This window comes from Globicephala melas, chromosome 16 (genome assembly GCF_963455315.2).
Source record: "Globicephala melas chromosome 16, mGloMel1.2, whole genome shotgun sequence".
Classification (NCBI taxonomy): Eukaryota; Metazoa; Chordata; class Mammalia; order Artiodactyla; family Delphinidae; genus Globicephala; species Globicephala melas.
The window spans coordinates 26,585,821-26,610,470 of NC_083329.1; the positions used below are offsets into that span (position 1 = coordinate 26,585,821).

Below are 24,650 nucleotides of genomic sequence, written 5' to 3' on the forward strand. Positions count from 1 at the left end.
GCCTTCCCTCTGACGTCGACGCCCCTCAGCAGTCCTGTGTACTGCCTGCGCTTCACCACCAGGCATCTCTACGCTGCGCTGTCTTACAACCTCCATGGCCTGGACTTTCAAACGCCGTGACAGGGCCACCCCAGCCTGTGGGGAGAGAAGCCAGCTACTCAGGGACCTCTGCTGTCTGCAGCGTGCAGTGATACCTCCTCCCTGGCCCCGCCTGTGTTCCTAGACCTGTGACCATGGTACTCAGGCACCGTAAGATAAAGGCTGCTGACTCCTGGGCACTGGGGTTACCCAGGGGTGCAATCCCTCTCAGGAACCAGGTGGAAGGAAGGGACCTTCTGCTGCTCAGCTGAGCTTAGCCGGGCCTCGCTTCCCTGTTGGCCAGAGCAAGGATCTGGCCGGGGGAGAGAGGCCCACCCCTTCTTAGAGCCGGGCCAGCTCACCACAAGAGTGAGGTGAGATGCTCCAGCCTTCCCAGTTGGGCCCTTCCTGCCCCTTCCCTGGAAGGAGAGGGGAGGCTGCCAATACTCTGTGACACCAGCCTCCACCTCAGTCAGACCCCACCTTTGACCAAGCTCTAGGGCTGGGGACTCACTCCTGGGGTACTGTGTGGCCTGGTCTTGCTTTGAAACCAAGAAAGGACAAAGGGAACCCTGAAATTTTGAATGAGTTCTGAGCCAGTCCAACCTCAGGCTAGCTGTGGAGACATGCTAAAATGTTCATTTTGTAGAAATAAAGCTTGACTGTTCACAGATCTGGTTCCTCCCTGGCTGGCAAGACCCCAGGGAGAAGGAACAGCAGATTTAAACTTGGGTCTGGGCATGCTAGGGAAGGGTACAATCTCCTGGCTCAGTGTCTCAGAGAACAAACGTTTCTTTTCTTCAGGAAAACCTCTCATTACCCCCTCCACCACTTTGGCCCTGGTGGTAGGCTGGGTGTCATCTGTGGGGTATGGAGGGGGACGGTGGAAAGGCTCCTGGCTGCTAAGCTGCTGTCCGCCTGCAGTGACCTCCTTCACCCTACTCCAGCGCTCCACAATGCTGCAACCCTTAGGCTGGCTTTACACCCACAGCATCTTAATATCCTGGGCTGTTTCCAGGTTTTCTGCAGTTTAAAATCTTCCTCACTCACCCTTCACTTAGGGTTTACAAGGTAAGGTAGCACAGGGGCCCTTCCAGCCTGGTTTTCCTCTGAGTTTATGCAAACAGGTTGGGGAAGATGCCCTGTCCTGCTGGGGTCAGGGCTCCCTGATCCTCTTCTCCATCTAAGACCCATACCTCCCTTTATGTGTTTATGTGGAAGGTTCTATATTGAAGGTCCCTAGGCTAGAGGAGAAGGAAATGTCATCACCAGCACCCTCCCTGGGGGGCAGAAGCATCAAAGGTGGACAAGAGGGCAGTGCACCCACAGTGACTCAGAATTATTTTACTCAGGAGAGAAGACCACGACTCAGGGGCTAGGAGTGCCCAAGCCTTGAAGTCTCAGAGGCCTCTACAGGAAGAGCCTCACCCACACTCAGCGCTGCAAGTGCAGGCCTCAGGGGTCCGCTACTGAGTCTTGCAGTCCCCGTCACTGCTGTGTGCTGTCTTTACCTTCTTCAGCTCCTTCTGCAGGTTTGACTCAGCTACTAGAACCTCCTTTGGCTTCTGGTACTGTGGATGGAGCCAAGGAGAGGACATGATTCAGTCACATCACCCCTCTCTACGCACACGCGCACACACACACTCTCCCTCCCTCCCTCTCACCCTTCCTCCCTCTCTCTTCCTCTCCCCCCTCCCTCTCCCTCCCTTCCTCCCCCCTCTATCTTCTCCCTCCCTCTTCCTCTCTCCCCCTCTCTTCCTCCATCCTCCCCCCCTCTCCCTCCCTTCCTCTCTCTCCCTCCATCCTCCCTCTCCCTCTTCCTCCCTCCCTTCCTCTCTCTCCCTCTCACCCTCCCTCCCCTCTCCCCCTTCCTCCCTCTCTCTCCCTCTCCCTCTCTCCCTTCCTCCCTCTCCCTCCCCTCTCTCTCTGCCTCCCTCCCTTCCTCCCTTTCTCTCCCTCCCTCCCCTCTCTCTCCCTCTCTCTCTCTTCCTCCCTCTCTCTTCCTCCCTCCCTTCCTCTCTCTCCCTCTCACCCTTCCTCCCTCTCTCTCCTCACCCTCCCTCCCTCTCCCCTTCTTCCTCCCTCACCCTCCCTCTCTCTGCCTCCCTCCCTTCCTCCCTCTCCCTCCCTCCCTCTCCCCCTCCCTCCCCTCTCCCCCTTCCTCCCTCTCTCTTCCTCCCTCCCTTCCTCTCTCTCCCTCTCTTCCTCCATCCTCCCTCTCCCTCTCACCCTTCCTCCCCTCTCCCCCTTCCTCCCTCCCTCCCCTCTCTTCCTCCCTCCCTTCCTCTCTCTCCCTCTCACCCTCCCTCCCTCTCTCTTCCTCCCTCTCCCTCTCACCCTCTCCCTCCCTCTCTCTCCCTCCCTCCCCCTCTCCCTCTCACCCTTCCTCCCTCTCTCTTCCTCCCTCCTCCCTCCCTCCCCTTCCCCTCGCTCTCCCTTCCTGTCTCTCCCTCCCCCTCCCTCTCACCCTCCCTCTCTCCCTCTCACCTTTCCTCCCTCTCTCACCCTCCCTCACCCTTCCTCCCTCTCCCTCCCTCTCTCTCCCCCTCACCCTTCCTCCCTCTCCCTCCCTTCCTCTCTCTCCCTCTTACCCTCCCTCACCCTTCCTCCCTCTCACCCTTCCTCCCCCTCCCTCCCCCCCTCTCTCTCTCCCTCTCTCTCTCCCCCTTCTACCCCCTTTATTCAAAGATGAGGAAATTGAGGCCTACAAGGTTGAATGACTTGCTGAAGGTCACATGGCTGGGTAGGGGTAGGCCTTTGGACCATCTAGAACCCCAGTTCTGTGGATTCTACCCCTCCCCATCACCCTCTATCCTCTTTCAGCTATGATTTTAAAATCAGCCTCCTGACCCTCACCGGCTCACACCATGCTGAGGCAGACAGGCCTGTTCTCTAGCAAGCACACCCCAGGAGTAGCTGGGGCTGGAACTGAGGACTCCAGTAGGATGGGAACTGGGCAGGGGAAGAAGGAGCCTGTCCCTGACATAGTGGCCAAGAAGTCTGAATGACTCTTACGGAGATGATGAGGGTGCAGTTGGCATGAGCAAAGCTCAGCGAGGAATCATCCAGAGGTAGCTGATACCTGTCTAGGTCAGGTATTGAGAACTTCTTGTAGTACCTGTGGGTACAACAAGAGGCCATGAGAACACCCAACAAAGTGACCCCAACAGCTGGGCATCAGGCCCTCTGACGCCAAACTTCTATACAATTCTCCCTACACAGCCAAAGAGGAAGAAGGGAAGCCAGTTAGAACACCAGTACTTTAGAGCTTAGTGGTCCTGGAAGAAAAAGAAAGGCCTTATGGCCAGTCCAGCAATGGAACAGGGCCAGTCATAATTCCTTGATTAGACCAGGGATCAGACTGACTCATACTTCAAGCTCAGTCTTCCCAAAGACACGTGGAAGAAGCCTCCTGGAATACACAATTGGCTCAGGCGAGCCCTACCTCCTCAGCACCCGAAGAAAATGGGATATGTGTGCTAACAAGAAACAGAATAAGGAACTCTAGGGCTGTCCTTGAAAGCTGGGGACTGACAGTTGGCACTTACATGGCCCTTTACTGAGGACCTCAGTTACCTTTTCCTCCTTTGGGGTCTTTGAAGGCCTTGTTAGCCTGACTCTACTTGTAGGCCAGAGAGGGGAGTACATCCACAAGGAGAAATATCCCTAAGAGAACAAGCCATGTGACTCATCAAGGAAGCTGGATCTCTGGGGCTCTGGACCCCACTCCTCCATTTTCACATACCACACTCGGTCTCCCTCAATGGCAGGTGACAGTCCAGAGATTAATGATCCCTTTTAGTAAAAAAACAAAACAACCCTGGGACTTCCCTGGCAGTCCAGTGGTTATACTGCTCGCTTCTGATACAGGGGGCAAGGGTTCAATCCCTGGTCAGGAGACTAAGATCCCACATGCCGCACGGCACAGCCAAAAAACTAAAAAAAAAAAAAAAAAACAAACCCAGATAGCAACATCCAACCCATAATGTCTGTAATTTGACCTCCTTTGCCGAAGAGGAAACTCAGGCTCAGAGAGGTGAAATATCTCGCCTGGCTTCACAGCCAGTTGTCAGCAGAGTCAGGATTAAAGTTCCCTGATCCTGGTCTGGTGCTTATTACACTGGAGCACAAGCAATGGCCGCCTCACCTCTAGCAATAGGACTGTTTGGCATTTTCCTTGGTGGAAGTATGACCTAGGCTCTGGCCAGTGGCTACCAGACCTATCACCTGGGCATGGCATCACTGCTGCTGCAAGGGTATGTGGCTGGGCAGGGAAACGCTGCAGACAGGTACAGACAAACTCAAGTGAGGGACCTGGAGAGGATAGGGCTTTCAATATGTCAGGGGGGCCTGGTCGTTGTGGCAGGTACCCCCAGTCCACTTCAAAAGCCCTGATGCCCTGGGGACTCAGGAGAGTTGACATCAATGCAAGCACTTCTGCCCTGCTCTCCCTGCCCAAATCCCTCAGTTTAGTGAAGGCTCTCAGGGCCCCTATCCTCCAGGTTCCTCACTCCCCGCCAAGGTGCTGGGACCCGTGGCAGGAAAAGAATGTTTACTTAAAGGCTGACAGTTCAAAAGGAGTGGGGGCTGGGGGATCCTAATGGCACCACAAGTTTGCTTTATTTTCCAAACTCTGCCCCAGGGAAAGGTGATCCATCTGCCTACAAACCGGGGTGGAATGTCGGCTTCATCCTCTTCCTAGCCAGCCCAGGCTGAGGGCTCTTTCTGGGGCCTCTGGTCTGGCCAGCAAAGGTGGCAGACACTGATAATAGGGAGGGAGTCAAAGGTTAAACAGCAGAGATTAGATGAACACAAAGGCTTGTTAGGAAGTGTTAACATCTTCCCTGCAAACATACACAAGAAGCAGAACCGGGAGAGAAGCAGCCGGGCACACACAGCTCAGCCGAACCCAGGGGGCCTGTGTAAGCCCTTGCTGCGCAGAACGTGGGGACATCCTTTCTGCCTACCTGGCTGTGTGCTGGGGAGGGGGGACAGGGACACACCTGTGTACTCTCAGAGGGGCACCATCAAGGCACATTCCCCAGGCAGGGGTAGTAGGACTGGAGAAAGAGTCCCAGGGCTTGGTCTCAACAGCAATGACAAGATCAAAGGGAACTTGAGTTGCATGACTTACCCCAGCTTCCCTGTTCTACTCCCATCACCTCTCACGAGGTGGGGGGATGGAGGCAGAGTAGGTCTGGAGGCTCAGCTCTGTTATGAGTATTCTAATGGATTTAGTTTATTGGCTGAGGTTAAACCATTTTCCTCAGGGGCTTCTGATGGGCAGTCTTCAAGGGAGTACGGGGCATCTGCTTTCTCTCCTCAGGGAGCAGCCCACACTCCCTTATCTCCATCCCTGGCCTTGGGGGTTGCCCTGAGAAGAACCATGCTTCACTTTCTCACCAGCACCTGGACTGGAGAGGGACCCACTGTGCTTCTGGAAAAGTCCAAATGCTCAGCCTCAGGCAAGCCCTAGGTAGGCAGCAACCATTTCTTAGGCGTCAACTGTGTCCCAGACCTTGAACTATGAGCTGGGGATTTAAGGATGAAGAAGAAACAGGCCATATCACTGCCCGAGGAGACCCTGTGTTTCTGCTGAAACTAAGCCTTTATAGTGTGGTGGTTCCTGGACTTTTCGCTGATGCACAACAACCCCCATTCTCACCTGCCTTCACTGTCCTTGGTCTCGGCCACACCGTGAAAGGTGACATTTATGAATGCTAACTCTGTGCCAGGCCCTGTTCAACACACACTGAATCCTGAAAACAGCCCTCTCAGGTTGATTGCTTCTGTTATCCTCTTTTACAGAAGAGTAAACTGAGGCACAGGAAAGTTAGGTATCTTGCCCAAGTCATAAAATTGGTAAAGGGAGATACCCTTATTACAGTGATAATCCCCCCAATCTCCTCACCCCCCCCCCGCCATCGCTCTATATTCTCACCTCAAAGTAACAGACCACCTGGTCTAGGTTCCCTGCGTCTGTCCAAGGGTGGGGCAGATATGGGGGGTGGTCACCCCCAGAACCCAGCCACCCTGCAGGTCTCCTGGACACTCCCTCTAACACAGAGTGGGCTTCCTTTCTGAATGTAAAAGTGTCCAAAAGATGTATGTGGAAGCAAAGGCTCTCAGGAGGACTCCCTGGCCCTGTCCTGTGACTCTGGACAGGCCACTTAACTTCTGGGCCTCAGTTTCTTCCTCCAAATTCCTTTCTAAAAATAAAGGAGCTGCCCTAGATGAACTTTAAGTCGCTGTCAAAGGGACTGGAACAGGCCAACTCTGTACCTCTCTCGAACTGTGCCAAAAGGACAGCTCCTTCACTTTGGCTATTTCAGAAATGATCCACTGCACCCTATCACTCTCTCTCTGCTGTCTCCCCTTCCCAATTCCCAGTCCTTTCCCAACCCATTCTCCCTTTTAGTGAACTGAGAAAGGGCACAAGAAGCCAGGCCGTTAGAGAGAGACTCTGGAGGAGGCTGAAAGTAGAAGCAGGATGGCTGTGGAGTCACATGGGCCACGCCCCACACACCTCCAGTGGGTGCTCTGCACACCTGCACACAGGCTTGGCCAGAGTGGTCGAGAGAAGCCTCTAGCCAGTCCGTCCCTTAGAGAATCAGTCGGCAAATCTCCCCTTCTTTCTTAAACATCAACACTCCAGGCAAACTGGTCACCCCTGCCTACAGTAGCCCCTCGTAGAGAGTCACAGCACACATTCACATACTAAAGGCACTCAGAAGTCCTACCAAAGTGAGTTTCCTAAAGTTATTTGACCACAGAATCCTCTTTTCTAGAGATGCCTATTAACACTCCCACAGTGTTAGTATTACCGATGTCAAATCAGCCAAGCTCTCCTCAGGTTCTAATTTTCAAAGAATTGTTGAGGGCCTGCTTCAGGCCGGGCATGGGGCTGAGTGTTTGTACATATACGATTTCATAATTCCCCAAGCAATCTGTGACGTACGTATGAGTATTCTCCTATGATATATGAGGAACCCTTGCCCCAAATGCTACGGGTAATACGTGGCAGAGGCCAGATTCAAGCGGACATCTTCCTACTCCACATCCTAGCTCATTCCACTTATAGCTGCCAGCTTCTAGGCTGAGGCTAGGAACCTTCTTTCTGCACAAACACTCTTACTGGGAATAGATGGTGCCACAATGGGATCCTGGGAAAGCACTTTCTTCCTTCTCTGATTCATCCCTTGCTATTACCTGGGGCCAAGGACATAATACACTGGAATCAATTCCTTCAAGAGAAATGGCCAACCCAGTTATTCAGAGACAAGGCAGGTATAGACAAAGGAACTCTGGCTTTTACTGGTAACCATAATCCAGAATATCAGAATCGGGGCAGGCATGGAACCTCCAGGTGAAGGAAGTCAAATCAGAAAAGCCACAGTGTGATGGAAACTGAAGAGGCCTGGGCACTGAAACCATCACTAACTATCCCTTCAGTAAGTCTGTTCATCATGCTGACTTTATAGATAATCATTCATATATAGCACAACAATAAAAATACATACCCTGTCCACCACTGGATGGTGTGATGATCAGAAAACAGATTTTTAAAGTATCTTGAAAAAGCTAAACACTGCTCAAAGGAATAGCTATTGAGTTCTGTATATTTTGGGGTAGTAAAGGTATAGGACATCTTCTACTCCAGGTAGAAGATGAAAATGCCACTAGGCTCAGAAGAGCCTGTTAGGGGTTTAGCAGCCTCTCTCACCTTCCTCCCAGCAGAGGATCCTGAGGAAGGCTGTGCTGAGCCAGGCTGGGCCGCTGAACCTGAGATCTCATTGTAGGCTCTGAAGTGGGCACTCACATCCTCCTCTCCCCTCTTTGGGAATCCAATCCCGGCCCTGCTCACTCTGGGGCACTACTTGCATCCCACCTGGCCTTACCCATCAATTCAAAAATGTCTCCCCCTGCCTTGGGCGCCGGAGTGGGCCTCTGGCCACGGAGCGCCTGGTCAAGAGCGCCACCTATGGCTGAATACGCACAGGAGATGGGACCCAGAGGATCTGCCTGCAGATGAATTTTTTGGTGAGCTAGCTAGCCTCTCTTTTCTCACTCCCTGGTAATCACATTTCTGCTGGATATCTGTATTCGACAGTGACCTCTGGGGGACAAAAGGGAGGCAGCAGCCAGCTCCACAAACTGCTGGGCTGCAGATTCAAGTGCTATCAGAAGCACTTTTGTTCCTAATTTGGGCCCAGGGCCTCTTACGCCAGGGAATGTTTGCTGAAGCACGGAGTTTGTTTTCCTAAAGGCAATTTCTCTGTTGCCTGAAATTGCTAAATTCCACTTTAGGCACTGACTCCTGTTAATGATGAGAACAATAACAGGAATAAACTGCCTTTTATCTGAGAGCTTCAAAGTGCTTTATAAACGCAAATCCTTATTATTATGACTTTGTATTTATAGACAAGGCCCACTTCAGGGGCTGCTGGCTGTGTGTACAGCAATAATCCTGAAATTAATTCATTCATCTCTACCCCTTCCCCACCACTTAACCCTGCCAAAGTGAGAGGGTATGGGGGTCATAGAGGAGGGCAGAACCCAGGGCTGCACCAGGGGAGCCTGGGAGGCACGGACCTTGAGGGAGATGGGACGGGAGGCTGGCACCACACCACCCGAGAAGATGGACAAATAGCTGGGTCTTCCTTACTGCTTGTAAATCAGTGGATGATGGGGACACCTCTGGCCTAAGCTTAGCACCCCATGAGACATGTTGGGTGGCTTCACAGTCTGTGGACCAGTAACTCATAAAACCTCCCATCTCAATGCACCAAATCTATTTCATGGGAGTTGGTCCTATTCTGCAATCCCTGACTCAGGTCACAACCGAGTCATCACAGGGCTCTTCTCTTCTCCTGTGATCAGTCAGAGCTCCAGAAACCCAAACGAGATCAATGCATTTCCAAGATGATCAGCCCAGAAGCAGCCCTGCCAGGATTAGATCTCCACTTTGGTCACTTTCTGTCCCCTCAACCCCACATTTTGCCTTCCCCTAGCAGACCATGAGAAGAGGAGCAAAAGGAAGTCTAGTAATCCCTTTGAAACATAATGCAAGTGACTTTATGCAAGAGACTTCCAAGAGGCCAAAGCACCAGCTCACTGTCCCTCAGTTCAGGGAGGGATAGGTTTGCTGCTCCCAGACCAGTACTTTAAAGTTCGATAACTGCCACCTCAGACAGGTGCACCTTCCAGGCCATGGCTCCCTGCCAGCTCCAACAGTGATGTTACCAGGCCAAGTTCACCATGGACTGGATCCAGCCAGAGGTCAAGGCACAATAACCTTACAGCAGAACCACTTAAGATCACAAGGCAATGGCCGGGTGATTCCCTCAACCTCTCATTCATCCAGCAAATATTTATTGAGCCCCAGTCTGTGCCAAGTACTGGGCCAGATACTCATTGTTCAAATTTCCCTGCCCTGGTGGAACTGATTACAATATTCAAGCTGGTCCTGCAGAGAGAAAGCCCTTCAGCTTTTAGCACCTACTACAGGGCTTTAGTGAAGCCCTCCTACCTCCCTCAGAGCTGGACAGCAGGCTTCTCTGCCCTCTGAGGTGGGGAGCCATCTGAGCCCTAACCTCAGGTCAAACCCCACCCCCGCCTTGCTCATACACAAGCAGGCAGGTGCCCACCATGCCACTTACTTTTTGTTGGTTGTTCTGACGACAACACAGCGCTCCTTCTGGTCCACACAGACACTGTAGACATCCTTAGGGTACGGGAGGTTTCGAATTCGCCACTGGAAACTCATCTTGGTGTCCTTGCGCATGAAGATGGGCTGCAGAAGGCAAAGCCAACTTGAGGACTATTCTTGGAGGGGGGTGGGAAAGGATGGCTCCCCCCTCCACAAAGCTCTATCAAGGGGCACAATGGGAGACCCTCAGCTCTTCCCTACAGCTCCCCTCTGATACTGCCATTGCTGTGACATTCTAGGCCTGGAGCCCTCGCCCTGGGATGACTAAGCCAAAACCCTTTGGGTACTCATTCAAGCAAACATTTCTAGAGCACTGTGTCCAGGTGGGTACACTGGAGATGAGGAGGTGAACAAGACATGGCGCCTGCCCCCGAGGGCCAGCAGCCCACTCCCCCAGCCTCCCCAAGACACCTGACAGACAGACATACATTGGAATTGCTTTCCGTGATGAGTTCAGGCCCCAGGCTCCCTGCTCCTGGGAGTGCTGGCTCTCCCACCTCAATCTGCCACTGGCCCAAGGCGCCCAGGGCACTCTTCACACGCCACTTCCTCACTGAGGAGAGAAGGAAGCAGTGGGATTATGGGGAAGAAAGGTACTCTGCTTCTTTCTGCTGAATCATCAATATCACATTAGGTAACTGGAACAGAATAAAAGTGGGAGCTACAGGCTTTTACACTGGCTTTATCCATCTGAGCAGGGACCTCACAACCTCTGAAATCTCAGGAGAGTATTTCAATATTAGACAACGTGTAAAGCCCATATCATGGGTGCCCAGACAAAAGGAATTAGAACAAAGCTCTGAAAGGCGCCAAGTGGAGTTTAGAAAACCCCAGGTGTGACTTCATGCAAAGGGAAGACGTGAATGTTAGGAAAAGGGTAGCTACCAGTAACAGGGAAAATGTGGATCCCCAAAAATGTGACATGCATTTTTCCCTCTAAAAATGGGCAGAGGAAACATGAATTAAGAGGGTGAAAGCTGATAGGCAGATTTGTCTCATGATTCAGAAAGTCCAAATATAGAAATTCACTCATCTCAGGTGCACATGGCTTAAAACAAAAGTCCCAGAGTTGTATTTACAGGAAATTTTAGGCACACACCATATTTTAAATGCATTATTTATAAAAGATCTAATGTACATTTTTTGTAGAGTGGAATCATCCTTTTATAATGCAAATAATCATCTCTATTTTACAACCCAGATGTTTGCATAAGATTTTTTTTTTTCAATTAAGCCACATACTTTATGGAAATTCTAAGTGAAAAGACTAATTCAGTAAACACTAACTGAAAGCCCCTGCTGGGATGCTCAGGAACCCTGCTCAGCCCTGTCACAGTGACTGCTGTCAGCACGCCCATGGCCACAGGGGGCTTTCGCGAGTGCGACCCCTCTGTTCCTTCCCTGCCTGCAGCAATGGGGGTCTTCCAGGTGGCAGTCCCAGCGTTGCTCCAGGCCAGCAGCCTTCCTGAAGCTGCTGTGAGGAGCTAAACAACTCAGAAAGTGCCTGGCGTCCTGTCGCAGTTGCTCCTTTTTCTGGGCCGGGGTGGTGAGAGCTGCAATGCGATTCTCAGGATGGGTTTCTTTGAGACCTTCTGGGCAGCTGTGCCAAACCCAAACACCCTCACTGCTCTAAGTAAGGCACACAAGCTGAACACAAAAGTATGCTGCACAATTCGAATTTTCCCTTTAATATGTGCTTTTATAAGGTCTGGTGCCTTCTGCAGTGTGATTTTATTATGTCTCAGGGCCAAAAACTCTCCCTAGAAACACATTTCCAAGTTTACAATGCAAATAAATAAGGAAGAGTAAAACTTGGAAATATACTTTAAAGGCAACTTTTTTCTTTTTCTCACAAATACTTCTTCTCTCTTAAGTGAATGGACTGTGACCAGAAGTATATCCAAATCTATTCATGTAATACTTTGCTTATTTAACTGGAAGCCAGCCTTCTGGGTTGCAGTGTTCACAGTTGCAAATTCAGAAGCAACAAATGCCTCTAAGTGGAGGTTTCCTGTGACAAGACCCATGTATCTCACTCTTTATTGTAGGAAAGATCACTCCCAGATTCTCAGACATGTATAAAATGCTATGTGTAGAATAAGGCAGGAAATTAATTTTTTCCCAGGCATACTGACAACAGCATGACGGGATAGCTCACATCAAGGGCAGCGACAGAACTAAAAAGGATGTGGGACCATTTGGTGTGAGGACAAACATCCTTAGACCCTGACAGGATCACGATATAATAGAACACAGTCATCACAGAGTTTAAAGGTGGAGGTTCCTTTAGAAAGCATCTAGTCCAATACCTGTATTTTTCAAATGGGAAACAGCATTTCTTCCCTGCCTGCTCTCCTTCAACCCTTGCCACCACTCTTCAGGGGAGAGTATGAAGAATTACCAAGGCTCAGAAAGATACACTAACTTGCAAAAAACACAGCTAAAATTCAGGTCTCCTAACTTCAAGACCAGAATTTGAATCATTAGTAAAAGGCTAACTTGTATTCTATAAACATTCAATAAGCATACATGATATTTTAAAAGGTTCACTTAAAAAAAAATGAAGCTCTATTTCTTTTTTATATTTTAGCATTTAAAGGAAAAGCTTCAATTATTTGAAAATGTATTGATAAGTTATGAAAACCTAACTATCTGGGGCTTGATAAGTGAGGCGTCCTGTAATCATGGACCCTGTTAAATCATTTGTCCTGAGGCACGATGCCAGTGTGGCCAGGAGAGGCAATTCCGATACCAGGATTTCCTGTCTACTCTTTTATCCATGGAATACTGGGTTTGGAACAGAAACCTTCCCAAGGAGTACCCTAAGGAGGAGGAAAGTCAGCTACTGGTTTCCTTACTGCTGACCTTGAAAGCCACTCAGGTCACAGAAATTTGGACCCTTGGCTGTTTTGTCTTTTTTTTTTTTTAGCACCTTGGAATTAAATTCTTTGTTAGAATATGAAGAAAGCCTCCATATTCATTCCCTTGTGAGATAAGATCCAACAAATGAATGGGTGAAGTCCTTGTTATTTCTCCCATGGACGTGGGCATGAATGCACACATGCAAATACATTTTGTCTTGTCTTTCTTGTCCTGTCTTTGTTCCTGAACTCAAGGACAGCTCCTGCGGCAACAGAAGACTGTTTGCACCTGCTGTCACTCTGATTTGATTATATGTTAAACCCAAACTGGTGTGTGCAAGGCAGCTCCCTGGGACGCTGTCATATCTTCCTGGCTGAGCCAGGGCCAGTCCTTGGAAAGGAGACTTTCAATGACCCTGTAAAGGGTCTGATGGGGAATATATGAGGGAGGCAGCGCCTGGGGCCTTTTTCCTAAGTCAGCAGGAAGCAGGCTGATGTCCCAGACTGCTGAAAGGAGGCCCCATCTTTCAGGTGGGCTAGAAAGTGGAGGTCCTAAAAGGCCTCTTTCCCCAGAGCTCCAAGCCCTGGCCCACTTCCAATGTGGATAATTACATTCCCCTTTCCTAAGTACTCCCTGCAGCTTAAACTGGATGCAGGATTCTTCTTTTCTGCCCTAAAACACTGCAACATTGCTATGTGGCTATTAAACAGCTGCCACGTCCCATCCCTGAGGAGGCTGAAGGGAATCGAGTGGGTCATTTATAAAGCCGGTGAAGTGCTTGGGGATGAAAGTGCTCAATATCCTCCAAATGCAGCCTGGGGTGGTTAGGCTGGCGGTCAAATACCAAAGCAGATTAAGCCGGTAATCCGAATGTAATCGCTGGGGGACGGCCTGCCCTTCAGCCTCTGCCCCCCTGGACATGCTGTGTTCTTCTAGGGCTGGTTTGATGTTCCGATCATTGTTATGGGGCCCTTCAGTTTTTTCCTCTATGAATACACATACAGCATTCACTGTGGGGGGTGGGAATGAATAGCATTGAGAGGGCAGAAAAAAAATATGACACTACTATGCTTATTAACACCGACCGGAAGAGCTCCAACCCAGACAGATGTCCTATCGGTAATTCTCTCTGTAAATTACTTTCTGGGTTTTTTGGACAGAAAACCAGTTTGGCCAATTATCCAATTTGTATAATTAGCTGAAAAAACGGAAACTATTCCCATTTACACCCACAAAAACCCCATCCATATTTTGCTTCAAAGAATGCACAAATGAAAGTTCAGGTCCTGGGATTATTTATACTTAAAAATGAAAAACAAACAGTATTTTGCAAGCTGGCGGAGGTAGGGTGGGGTGGTTGGAAACGGGTAAGAAAAGGATCAGCTGTTCAAAGGGCCCAGTGGTTTGAGTGGGGTGTTCCTTGCCGCCCATCTCTGTCCTGCTCCCTCCAGCCCCTACCCGGGTCATTCTGGGGAGAGCAAGATTTAGTAAGAAAAGAAAACAGGATTAAATAACCTCAACTCCCAACAGAATGTTCTTGTGGATTAAAGCATGGGTTCTTCATCAGATAGACCTAGGCTTAAATCCTAGCTCTGTAACTAACCAGCTGTGTGATTCTGAGCAAGGTGCTTATCCTCTTGAAGCTTCCATTTTTCCCAACTGTTAAATGAAGACAGCAGTAACCTACCACACTGGGCTGTAATGTGTCGTGTAAACCACTTAGCATGGCGCCCAATAAAAGTTACGGTATTGCTATCATTAGGTAAACTTTAGTCAGACAACGTTCTCCTATGAACCTCCATTTCTACTTTTAAGAAAAAGGAGTTTGGAGGCCACTGTCTATTCTCCACCTGCCAAGAGGGAAAATGACAGTTCATGTGGGATGCTACAAATGAAGGGACCTGGACTTTTTTTCATTTTAATTTCATGTCCAAGCACAACTAAGATGCCTTGGGTTTTATTTGTTTGTTTGTTTTTACAGCCACAACCCCGACAGCTGTATTATTTGCTCTGTGTGGAGAAGAGAGGTGACGCTGGGGGCTGGGGGAGAAGAGCTGCCGCTAGTCCCCGGCCTGGTGATGGTGGTGGTCAGCCCACGTGACCTCTGCTTTCATAAGCTCACCCCTGTTAGGCATTCCAAGGCTGTCACCCCCTGGGAGCGCTATAAATTACAATGGTTTGTGAGAATATTACTACTGTACTGGTTTCCACCAAATCAGTGTCATATGCTAAACACATCAAGATTTTTAATAGTACCAGACTAAACCAATTGGGACTGGAACCCAAGCAGCTCATAATAAGAAGGGATCAACACTTCACTCTGCGGCTGAACATGCACAGGACACATATTTTAAGACTGGAGACTAAGAGAATGCAAACCAGTGTAATCCGTGTTGTCGGTTCTAGACATTTATGAGCTGTCAGAAAAAGGGAAAAAGAAATTCCCCCGCCAATACTACCTGTCGATCAGGCCCAGGAAGAAATTAAAGTCAAGAATAATGACAAGAAAATAACCCAGCCCATGATTCCATCATTGGTCTTAGCATTTCAGGTGAAATTTAATAAAGAGACCAACTCCCACTGCTGACAGCCTCAGGCCCTGGGTCAAAGAACCAGCCACCTAGCTCTGGGAAGTCGGTTAATGCTGATGTGCATACCTGAGAACAGAGAATGAACAAATCGAATAATTCCCAGAAATCTGAGCTACGGCCCCTATTCATGAGCGTATTCTTAGAGGAAAAGGGCTGCAGGAATGAAAATGACAATGCTGCAAAATCACCGTTTCTACCTCCTACTCCCTTTGATTCAGACCTTCTCCAAAATGAGGGGCATATTTAATAGAGTCACTTCTGAGGCAAGGTCAAAAGCTGCGCCTCTGATACTTGTTTGTTCCCGATATGACTTCAGAAAACAAAACAAAAAACAGACCAAAAAAACTGCAGTGAAATCCTGCCCTTACCACTACTCAGCCTTCAAGGCTTACTTCCAATTCCACCTTCTCTGTAAAGCTTTTTCCCAACGGTTTCTTTACATGCCCATTCCCACCTTAGAAGAATTACTCACTCTCTCATTTGTCTGGGGGTGGAGTGAGGTTTACTGGTCAAGCGGACGCCCACTCCACCTCTGGTGTCCAGCCCTGACCTCAGATTATTTTCAGGAACAATCCTGCCTCAAGGGCTTCAGTCTCCCTGAGCTTCCGCATGGGGTGCTGGGATCCTCCCTGAAGCCTCAGCTATGCGTGTTTACCTGTGCTTAGGTCACCCCAAGTGTTCCTAAGGGCCCGCTGGGGGTCCCGTCACTTACCAAGTAGTTCACTTGTCTTCTCATCATATTCTTCGGCCATTTCCTTCCCATCTGGGAACAAATAGTGCACCTTCCTTCTCCCTAGGCACAAAACAGAGAGTGCCTTACCCCTGAGCCTCCTCTTGCCTTGGGCCTTGCAGGTCAAGAGATCTACCTGGGAAACACTAACAGCCTTGGGCATGTTAAAAAAACCTTCCCAGAGCCTCCCACGAACTCCTTGCCAACCATTGCCCACCACTACTCTAGGACATGTCCTGGGACTCACTTCCTTTCTAAGCTTTCTCTGAACATGTCTTTACTCTGCTGATTCTTCTACCAGCAACAGCTCCAAACTTCTTCCCAAATGCTGAACTCCTCCTTGCCCTTCAAAATCCAGCTCAAATGTCACTTCCACTGTGAAATCTTCCTAAACTATCACCCCTAACCACCTTGGCAAAATTCATCACTTGTTTGTTTATGCCTCTCTGGTGCTTTATTCATATCCACAGTGGAGCATTTATCACATACTATACTTTTAAAAGCATCTGTTTCAAGAATGATATCATATTTATCTTTCTCTCCCCAGTTCCTAAAACCAAGCCCATGTGCTCAGGATACTGAACTGGGTTTCCCGACCAAGGCCTCCCTCCAGCCGTGCCCTCGCTCTGCCTTCTTCTGTACATCTCTAGGCCATCTCTATCACACATCCATACGATGTTAGTCCCCGTGTGTTCTCCTTACAGCATTTACCTTGGTATGATTTTTACATGTATTTGTGTGATTTTTGGATTATTGCCTGTCTCTTCTACTAAGGTAAGAGGGGTTTTATCCCCCCACCTATGGTTTCCCTATCACTTAGTATAGTATTTGGCATATTTTAGGAGCTCACCTAAACACTGATTGAGAGAGTTAATGAACATTGCTTCATCTTTCATTGAAAGCACAGAAGAACCCAATGGCGTCTCTTAGACCAGCTCTTCCACCTATGTAATATAATACTAAGCATTTTCTTAAAAGTGGCTATATAATTTCCCCTATTTTTACAGATAGGTAAGTAGATATAGGTAGGCTCCTCAGTGAGACTAATAACAGTACCAATGCCCGGTATACAGGTACCTAACGAATGCTTGATGAATAGAGCCCCAAGGCCCTTAACCAGCTAAAGCAGTCACTAGCCAAAACTTGCAACTGTTATCTGATCTACCAAGCCTTTTCACTGTCCATTCACTCCTCTGAGACATAGTTCCCTTGAGTCATTCCGAATTTGTATTCTGGGGAAACTCACCCCCAAATTTGCAGGGCCTCTCAGTAGGCGCCTAGATTACACCACCCTTACTCATTTGTTTGGCTCATAGAGCTATAACAGGTTGTCCTGTCAGGAGTGGGGTATAAGGTGCTCCCTGTGAGTAGCTGAGGGTATCTGGCCTGACTCTCTTCTCCCCTGGAGTCCAGTCTTAAGTGCAGGCAGGATGCAGTGCTTACTATGGGCCAGGCACTTTACATGTTTTATTGCATTTATTCTCAAAATAATCCTATGTGCCTCCAGTACTTGTATTTCACAAGTAAGGAAAATTGAGGATTAAAGGTCATGTAACTTGTCCAAGGTCATAAAGCTAGGAAATGACAGCCCAGGCTTAAACCCACTTGAGGCCAAGGTTGATCCTGTAATAACCATACTAGGATATCTGTATGGCTTTAAGGTTATAAGGATGAACAATGTTCCAAGGGTTTATTGTTCATGTTTCTAGTGAATTACCTGTTTAGGCCTTAGCCTATTTTATTTGGGTATTCATCTTTTTCTTACTAATCTGATTGAACTTTGTATATATTAAGCACGTGTCATATATGTTGCAAATGTTGTTTTAATTGCCTTTTAACTTTGTTTAAGGTGGGTTTTCCCAAACAAGTGTTTAATTTTTATATAGTCAATTGTTTTTTCCTTTGTGGTTATTATCCAGAAGTTGTGCTTAGAATATCTTCCCGTACCCAAGATTCTATGTGTACATATGTGTACATATGTACACATAGAATATGTACATAATCTATGTGTATATATGTATGTGAATATAAAAAATTTTAAGTTTATTACTATGATATTTTGGTGAAAGAAAAAAATATAATAGGAACACATCAATACATAAGGCAAATACTAACAGCCATAAAAGGGGAAATCGACAGTAACCCATTCATAGTAGGGGACTTTAACACCCCACTTTCACCAATGGACAGATCCTCCAAAATGAAAATAAATAAGGAAACACAACCTTTAAATTCTACTTTAAACAAGATGGACTTAATTGATATTTATAGGACATTCCATCCAAAAATAACAGAATACACATTTTTCTCTAGTGCTCATGGAACATTCTCCAGGATAGATATCTTGGGTCACAAATCAAGCCTTGGCAAATTTAAGAAAATTGAAATTGTATCAAGTATCTTTTCCGACCACAACGCTATGAGACTAGATATCAATTACAGGAAAAGATCTGTAAAAAATACAAACACATGGAGGCTAAACAATACACTACTTAATAACGAAGTGATCACTGAAGAAATCAAAGAGGAAATAAAAAAATACCTAGAAACAAATGACAATGGAGACACGACGACCCAAAATCTATGGGATGCAGCAAAAGCATTTCTAAGAGGGAAGTTTATAGCAATACAATCCTACCTTAAGAAACAGGAAACATCTCGAATAAACAACCTAACCTTGCACCTAGAGGAATTAGAGAAAGAAGAACAAAAAGACCCCAAAGTTAGCAGAAAGAAAGAAATCATAAAGATCAGATCAGAAATAAATGAAAAAGAAATGAAGGAAACGATAGCAAAGATCAATAAAACTAAAAGCTGGTTCTTTGAGAAGATAAACAAAATTGATAAACCATTAGCCAGACTCATCAAGAAAAAAAGGAAGAAGACTCAAATCAATAGAATTAGAAATGAAAAAGGAGAAGTAACAAATGACACTGCAGAAATACAAAAGATCATGAGAGATTACTACAAGCAACTCTATGCCAATAAAATGGACAACCTGGAAGAAATGGACAAATTCTTAGAAAGCACAACCTGCCAAGACTGAATCAGGAAGAAATAGAAAATATGAACAGACCAATCACAAGCACTGAAATTGAGACTCTGTTTAAAAATCTTCCAACAAACAAAAGCCCAGAACCAGATGGCTTCACAGGCGAATTTTATCAAACATTTAGAGAAGAGCTAACACCTATCCTTCTCAAACTCTTCCAAAATATATCAGAGTGAGGAACACTCCCAAACTCATTCTACGAGGCCACCATCACCCTGATACCAAAACCAGACAAACATGTCACAAACAAAGAAAACTACAGGCCAATATCACTGATGAACACAGATGCAAATATCCTCAACAAAATACCAGCAAACAGAATCCAACAGCACATTAAACAGATCATACACCATGATCAAGTGGGGTTTATTCCAGGAATGCAAGGATTCTTCAATATACACAAATCAATCAACGTGATACACCATATTAACAAACTGAAGGAGAAAAGCCATATGATCATCTCAATAGATGCAGAGAAAGCTTTTGACAAAATTCAACACCCATTTATGATAAAAACCCTACAGAAAGTAGGCATAGAGGGAACTTTCCTCAACATAATAAAGGCCATATATGACAAACCCACAGCCAACATCGTCCTCAATGGTGAAAAACTGAAAGCATTTCCACTAAGATCAGGAAAAAGACAAGGTTGCCCACTCTCACCACTCTTATTCAACATAGTTTTGGAAGTTTTAGCCACAGCAATCAGAGAAGAAAAGCAAATAAAAGGAATCCAAATCGGAAAAGAAGAAGTAAAGCTGTCACTGTTTGCAGATGACATGATACTATACATAGAGAATCCTAAAGATGCTACCAGAAAACTACTAGAGCTCATCAATGAATTTGGAAAAGTAGCAGGATACAAAATTAATGCACAGAAATCTCTGGCATGCCTATACACTAATGATGAAAAATCTGAAAGTGAAATCAAGAAAACACTCCCATTTACAAATGCAACAAAAAGAATAAAATATCTAGGAATAAACCTACCTAAGGAGACAAAAGCCCTGTATGCAGAAAATTATAAGACACTGATGAAAGAAATTAAAGATGATACAAATAGATGGAGAGATATACCATGTTCTTGGATTGGAAGAATCAATATTGTGAAAATGACTCTACTACCCTAAGCAACCTACAGATTCAATGCAATCCCTATCAAACTACCACTGGCATTTTTCACAGAACTAGAACAAAAAATTTCACAATTTGTATGGAAACACAAAAGACCGCAAATAACCAAAGCAATCTTGAGAACGAAAAACGGAGCTGGAGGAATCAGGCTCCCTGACTTCAGACTATGCTACAAAGCTACAGTAATCAAGACAGTATGGTACTGGCACAAAAACAGAAATATAGATCAATGGAACAGGATAGAAAGCCCAGAGATAAACCCACGCACATATGGTCACCTTATCTTTGATAAAGGAGGCAGGAATGTACAGTGGAGAAAGGACAGCCTCTTCAATAAGTGGTACTGGGAAAACTGGACAGGTACATGTAAAAGTATGAGATTAGATCACTACATAACACCATACACAAAAATAAGCTCAAAATGGATTAAAGACCTAAATGTAAGGCCAGAAACTATCAAACTCTTAGAGGAAAACATAGGCAGGACACTCTATGACATAAATCACAGCAAGATCCTTTTTGACCCACCTCCTAGAGAAATGGAAATAGAAACAAAAATAAACAAATGGGACCTAATAAACAATGGGACCTAAAAGCTTTTGCACAGCAAAGGAAACCATAAACAAGACGAAAAGACAACCCTCAGAATGGGAGAAAATATTTGCAAATGAAGCAACTGACAAAGGATTAATCTCCAGAATTTACATGCAGCTCATGCAGCTCAGTATCAAGAAAACAAACACCCCAATCCAAAAATGGGCAGAAGACCTAAATAGACATTTCTCCAAAGAAGATATACAGACTGCCAACAAACACATGAAAGAGTGCTCAACATCACTAATCATTAGAGAAATGCAAATCAAAACTACAATGAGATATCATCTCACACCAGTCAGAATGGCCATCATCAAAAAATCTAGAAACAATAAATGCTGGAGAGGGTGTGGAGAAAAGGGAACCCTCTTGCACTGTTGGTGGGAATGTAAATTGATACAGCCACTGTGGAGAACAGTATGGAGGTTCCTTAAAAAACTACAAATAGAACTACCATATGACCCAGCAATCCCACTACCGGGCATATACCCTGAGAAAACCATAATTGAAAAAGAGTCATGTACCAAGATGTTCATTGCAGCTCTATTTACAATAGCCCGGAGATGGAAACAACCTAAGTGTCCATCATCGGATGAATGGATAAAGAAGATGTGGCACATATATACAATGGAATATTACTCAGCCATAAAAAGAAATGAAATTGAGCTATTTGTGGCACATATATACAATGGAATATTACTCAGCCATAAAAAGAAATGAAACTGAGCTATTTGTAATGAGGTGGATAGACCTAGATTCTGTCATACAGAGTGAAGTCAGAAAGAGAGAGACAAATACCGTATGCTAACACATATATATGGAATTTAAGGGAAAAAAATGTCATGAAGAACCTAGGGGTAAGACAGGAATAAAGACACAGACCTACTAGAGAATGGACTTGAGGATATGGGGAGGGGGGAAGGGTAAGCTGTGACAAAGCGAGAAAGAGGCATGGACATATATACACTACCAAACGTAAGGTAGATAGCTAGTGAGAAGCAGCCGCATAGCACAGGGAGATCAGCTCGATGCTTTGTGATCGCCTGGAGGGGTGGGATAGGGAGGGTGGGAGGGAGGGAGACGCAAGAGGGAAGAGATATGGGAACATATGTATATATATAACTGATTCATTTTGTTGTAAGGCAGAAACTAACACACCATTGTAAAGCAATTATACTCCAATAAAGATGATAAAAAAGTATATATATATGTATGAGTTTGTATGCATGGAAAAAATATGGAAGTTTCTGTATGGAAATGTCAATTGTGATTATCTCTGCATGGCAGGATTACCAGTGACTTGTTTATTTATTTTTCTTATTTCCACAATGAACATAAATTATTTATGAAGAAGTGTGTTGGGTTCTCATTAGCAACAGAAGTGATTCTTGGTGGGAAGTTAGTAGCATCCTACGCCCACTCACATACACATTAGGAGGATAAATCAACAGGAGAGGTTTGACAAGGCATATACACACCTTTGGCTTTTTTTGTTTGTTTTCTTTCTTTTGATTTTGGTTTGGTGGGGGGACTAACAATGTTGTTTTGTGATGTTACTCACAAAAAAACTTAACGAAGTCCTGACTGATGAAATATTTGTTTAAACACTGTCCTTTGACCAAAGGAAGTAAAAGCAGAGACTAGAATAGATATTTTGTACACCCATGTTCACAGCAGTAATTATTCACAGTAAAAAAAGTGGAAGCAACCCAAGTGTCCATCGACACACTGGTGGATAAACAAAATACGGTATATACATACAACGGAAAAATGTTATTCAGACCTTGAAAAGGGAGGAAATCAAACTTTCCTCAAGCGACATGCGACACTTCCTCATTTCCACATGCGACAACATGGATGAACTTCGAAGACATTATGCTAAGTGAAATAAGCCAGTCACAAAAGAACAAATATTGTATACTCCACTTATATGAGGTTCCTGCTGTAATCAAATTCATAAAGACAGAAAGTAGAATGGTGATTACCAGGGGCTGAGGATAAGGAGACTGGGGAGTTAGTGTTTAATGAGTATAGAGTTTCAGCTGAAGATGAAAACGTTTTGGAGATGGATGGTGGTGATGGTGGCGTAACAATGTGAATGTACTTAATGCCACAAAACTGTACACTTAATAAAGGCTAAAATGGTAAATTTATGTTAAGTACTTCTTACAATAAAAACAAACCCCACTGTCCTATGAGATAATGTTCAGAATCTTTGGTTTGGCATAGGAGATCGATCACAACATACCTCAATTTATCTGCAATCTCTCTTCATTTTCCACCATTTCCCCTCATCGCTTGAGAAAAGCGTCCTTTTATTCACTCTTGCATCCTAGCACCTAGTACCTTACACAGTGTAGGGAGATATTATGACTGGGTGAATGCTTTGGCCTCACTAAATGTTTTGTTATGCCCCTAGTAATCAGCCATATACTTTCACACCTCTGTGCCTTTACACGTGAGTCATTCTTCCTGGAATAACTATCCCCTCTTCTCCACTTAGCAAACACCTATTCATCCTTTAGGACCCATAAACATCACCTCTTCTGTCAGGTCCTCCTTCAAAGAGATAATCATTTTCACCTCTGTGCTCTCATAGCATTTTATAGAAGAGTCCAACCTCTATTTAACACACATGCTTTTGTTTATTTACATTTTTTTCCTGACCACTATGTGAACTCCTGGGACGTGTCTTTTTCTTTCTATCTGCTCTAGCACACAACCTGACACACAGTAAAAAGCATCCCTAAATACTGCATTAATAAATGAGCAAATGACCAGCTGACTTCAATTTCCACGCTTTCTTGACTGGCCTCTGCCTGTGGATGTCAGTCCCTGCTGGTTTCCCGAAAGCTACAGGAATTCAGACCAAATTCATTCTGGCTGCCAAGTGAGTCCAGGAAGGGACCCTGAAGCACTGGCCAGTCCTAGGGTGGAAGAAAGTCCGAACTCCATCCATACCTCTGTGCCCACCTCTTCCAGGACCAGCACGAGGTGGGGGTAGGGGGTTGCTTTGTCTCCTCTAAAGACCCAGGGAACATTTAGAGGTTCACTTACAAAGATAACATTACAGCTGGAAAGGACCTCAGAGACAACACAGGTAATCCATCCACCTCATTTTACAGATGAGGAAAATGAGGTTCAAACAAGTAAAGAGGCCGACTGGGAAGCCCACGGTAAATTAAAGGCAGAGTCGTTAACTAGAGCCCAGGTGTCCTGCCTTTCTATGATACCAGGCTGCTTTCAGCAACAGAACCTCCAGACTGAGGTTCATCCCAGGTCAAGATTCAGTTGTACCACTGACTGACTCGGGGAGCTGGGGCCGATCTAAAATCCTGGATTTCAGTTTCCTCTTCTGTAAAATGGGGTCAAAACCACCTCTCGGGACAGCGGTGAGGAGCAAATGACGGTGAACGTGAAAAGAATTATTATTTATTAGTAACAAAACTCAGAGCGGAGTGAGTTGGTGTCCAGGAAACTAGGGTGTCCAGAGACGTGTGTTCCAGTCACCTCATCTCTCTGGGCCTCAGTTTCCTCATTTGCAAATGCAGTAACTGCCCTAGAGGGAGGCCGCGACCTTCCAGCCCTGCCGTCCTGGGCTGAGGCCCTTCCCGGAGGCGCCAGAGCGGAGGGCCGGACGCTGGGGGAAAGGACGAGGGTGCTCGCGGGGTGCCTCGAGTTACCGTCCTGCAGCAGCGCCGTCTTCTCTGCCGCCCGCAGACTCTCCAGCCAACCCGTCACCGCCATCTTCCCTCAGCTCAGCCGCGTGCCCGGCCGCTGCCATGGCAACCGTTTCCGCCTAGGGTCACTTCCGGATGACCCGGAAGAAGTTCTGGACATTTGCGTGTTCCCACCCCGCAACCCTTCACGCCCTTCGTCTGCTCTCATTGGCTGCTCTGG

General features: G+C 46.4%; 3 protein-coding genes across 10 annotated transcripts in view; 2 read left to right on the forward strand and 1 right to left on the reverse strand.

The window, feature by feature from the left end:
- FBXW4 (F-box and WD repeat domain containing 4) overlaps positions 1-1,764 on the forward strand; it is an 81,639-nt gene extending 79,875 nt beyond the window's left edge. For 3 of the 5 annotated variants that reach the window (XM_070043948.1, XM_060286841.2, XM_060286842.2), the window contains exon 9: positions 1-1,762. In XM_070043948.1, the coding sequence (XP_069900049.1) occupies positions 1-120 (120 nt within the window). In that variant the 3' untranslated portion in view covers positions 121-1,762. The other 2 variants (XM_060286840.2, XM_030865391.3) reach the window with 2 other exon arrangements.
- DPCD (deleted in primary ciliary dyskinesia homolog (mouse)) lies at positions 1,408-24,565 on the reverse strand. 3 transcript variants are annotated; one of them, XM_030865396.3, is made up of 6 exons: positions 24,434-24,565; positions 15,953-16,033; positions 10,216-10,340; positions 9,738-9,871; positions 3,094-3,196; positions 1,408-1,649 (listed from the first exon to the last, which is right to left on the reverse strand). In XM_030865396.3, the coding sequence occupies exons 1-6, from the start codon at positions 24,495-24,497 to the stop codon at positions 1,545-1,547; spliced, it is 612 nt and encodes a 203-aa protein (XP_030721256.1). In that variant the 5' UTR covers positions 24,498-24,565; the 3' UTR covers positions 1,408-1,544. The 3 variants fall into 3 exon arrangements, with proteins under 3 accessions (XP_030721256.1, XP_030721258.1, XP_060142828.1); XM_030865398.2 differs by lacking the exon at positions 15,953-16,033 and having other exon boundaries at positions 24,434-24,542; XM_060286845.1 differs by lacking the exon at positions 1,408-1,649 and having other exon boundaries at positions 2,956-3,196.
- Positions 24,551-24,650, forward strand: part of POLL (DNA polymerase lambda) — an 8,225-nt gene continuing 8,125 nt past the window's right edge. For both annotated transcript variants that reach the window (XM_030865393.2, XM_060286844.1), the window contains exon 1: positions 24,551-24,649. The gene's annotated coding sequence lies outside the window, so the exon portion shown is untranslated. The remainder of the gene's footprint in view (position 24,650) is intronic.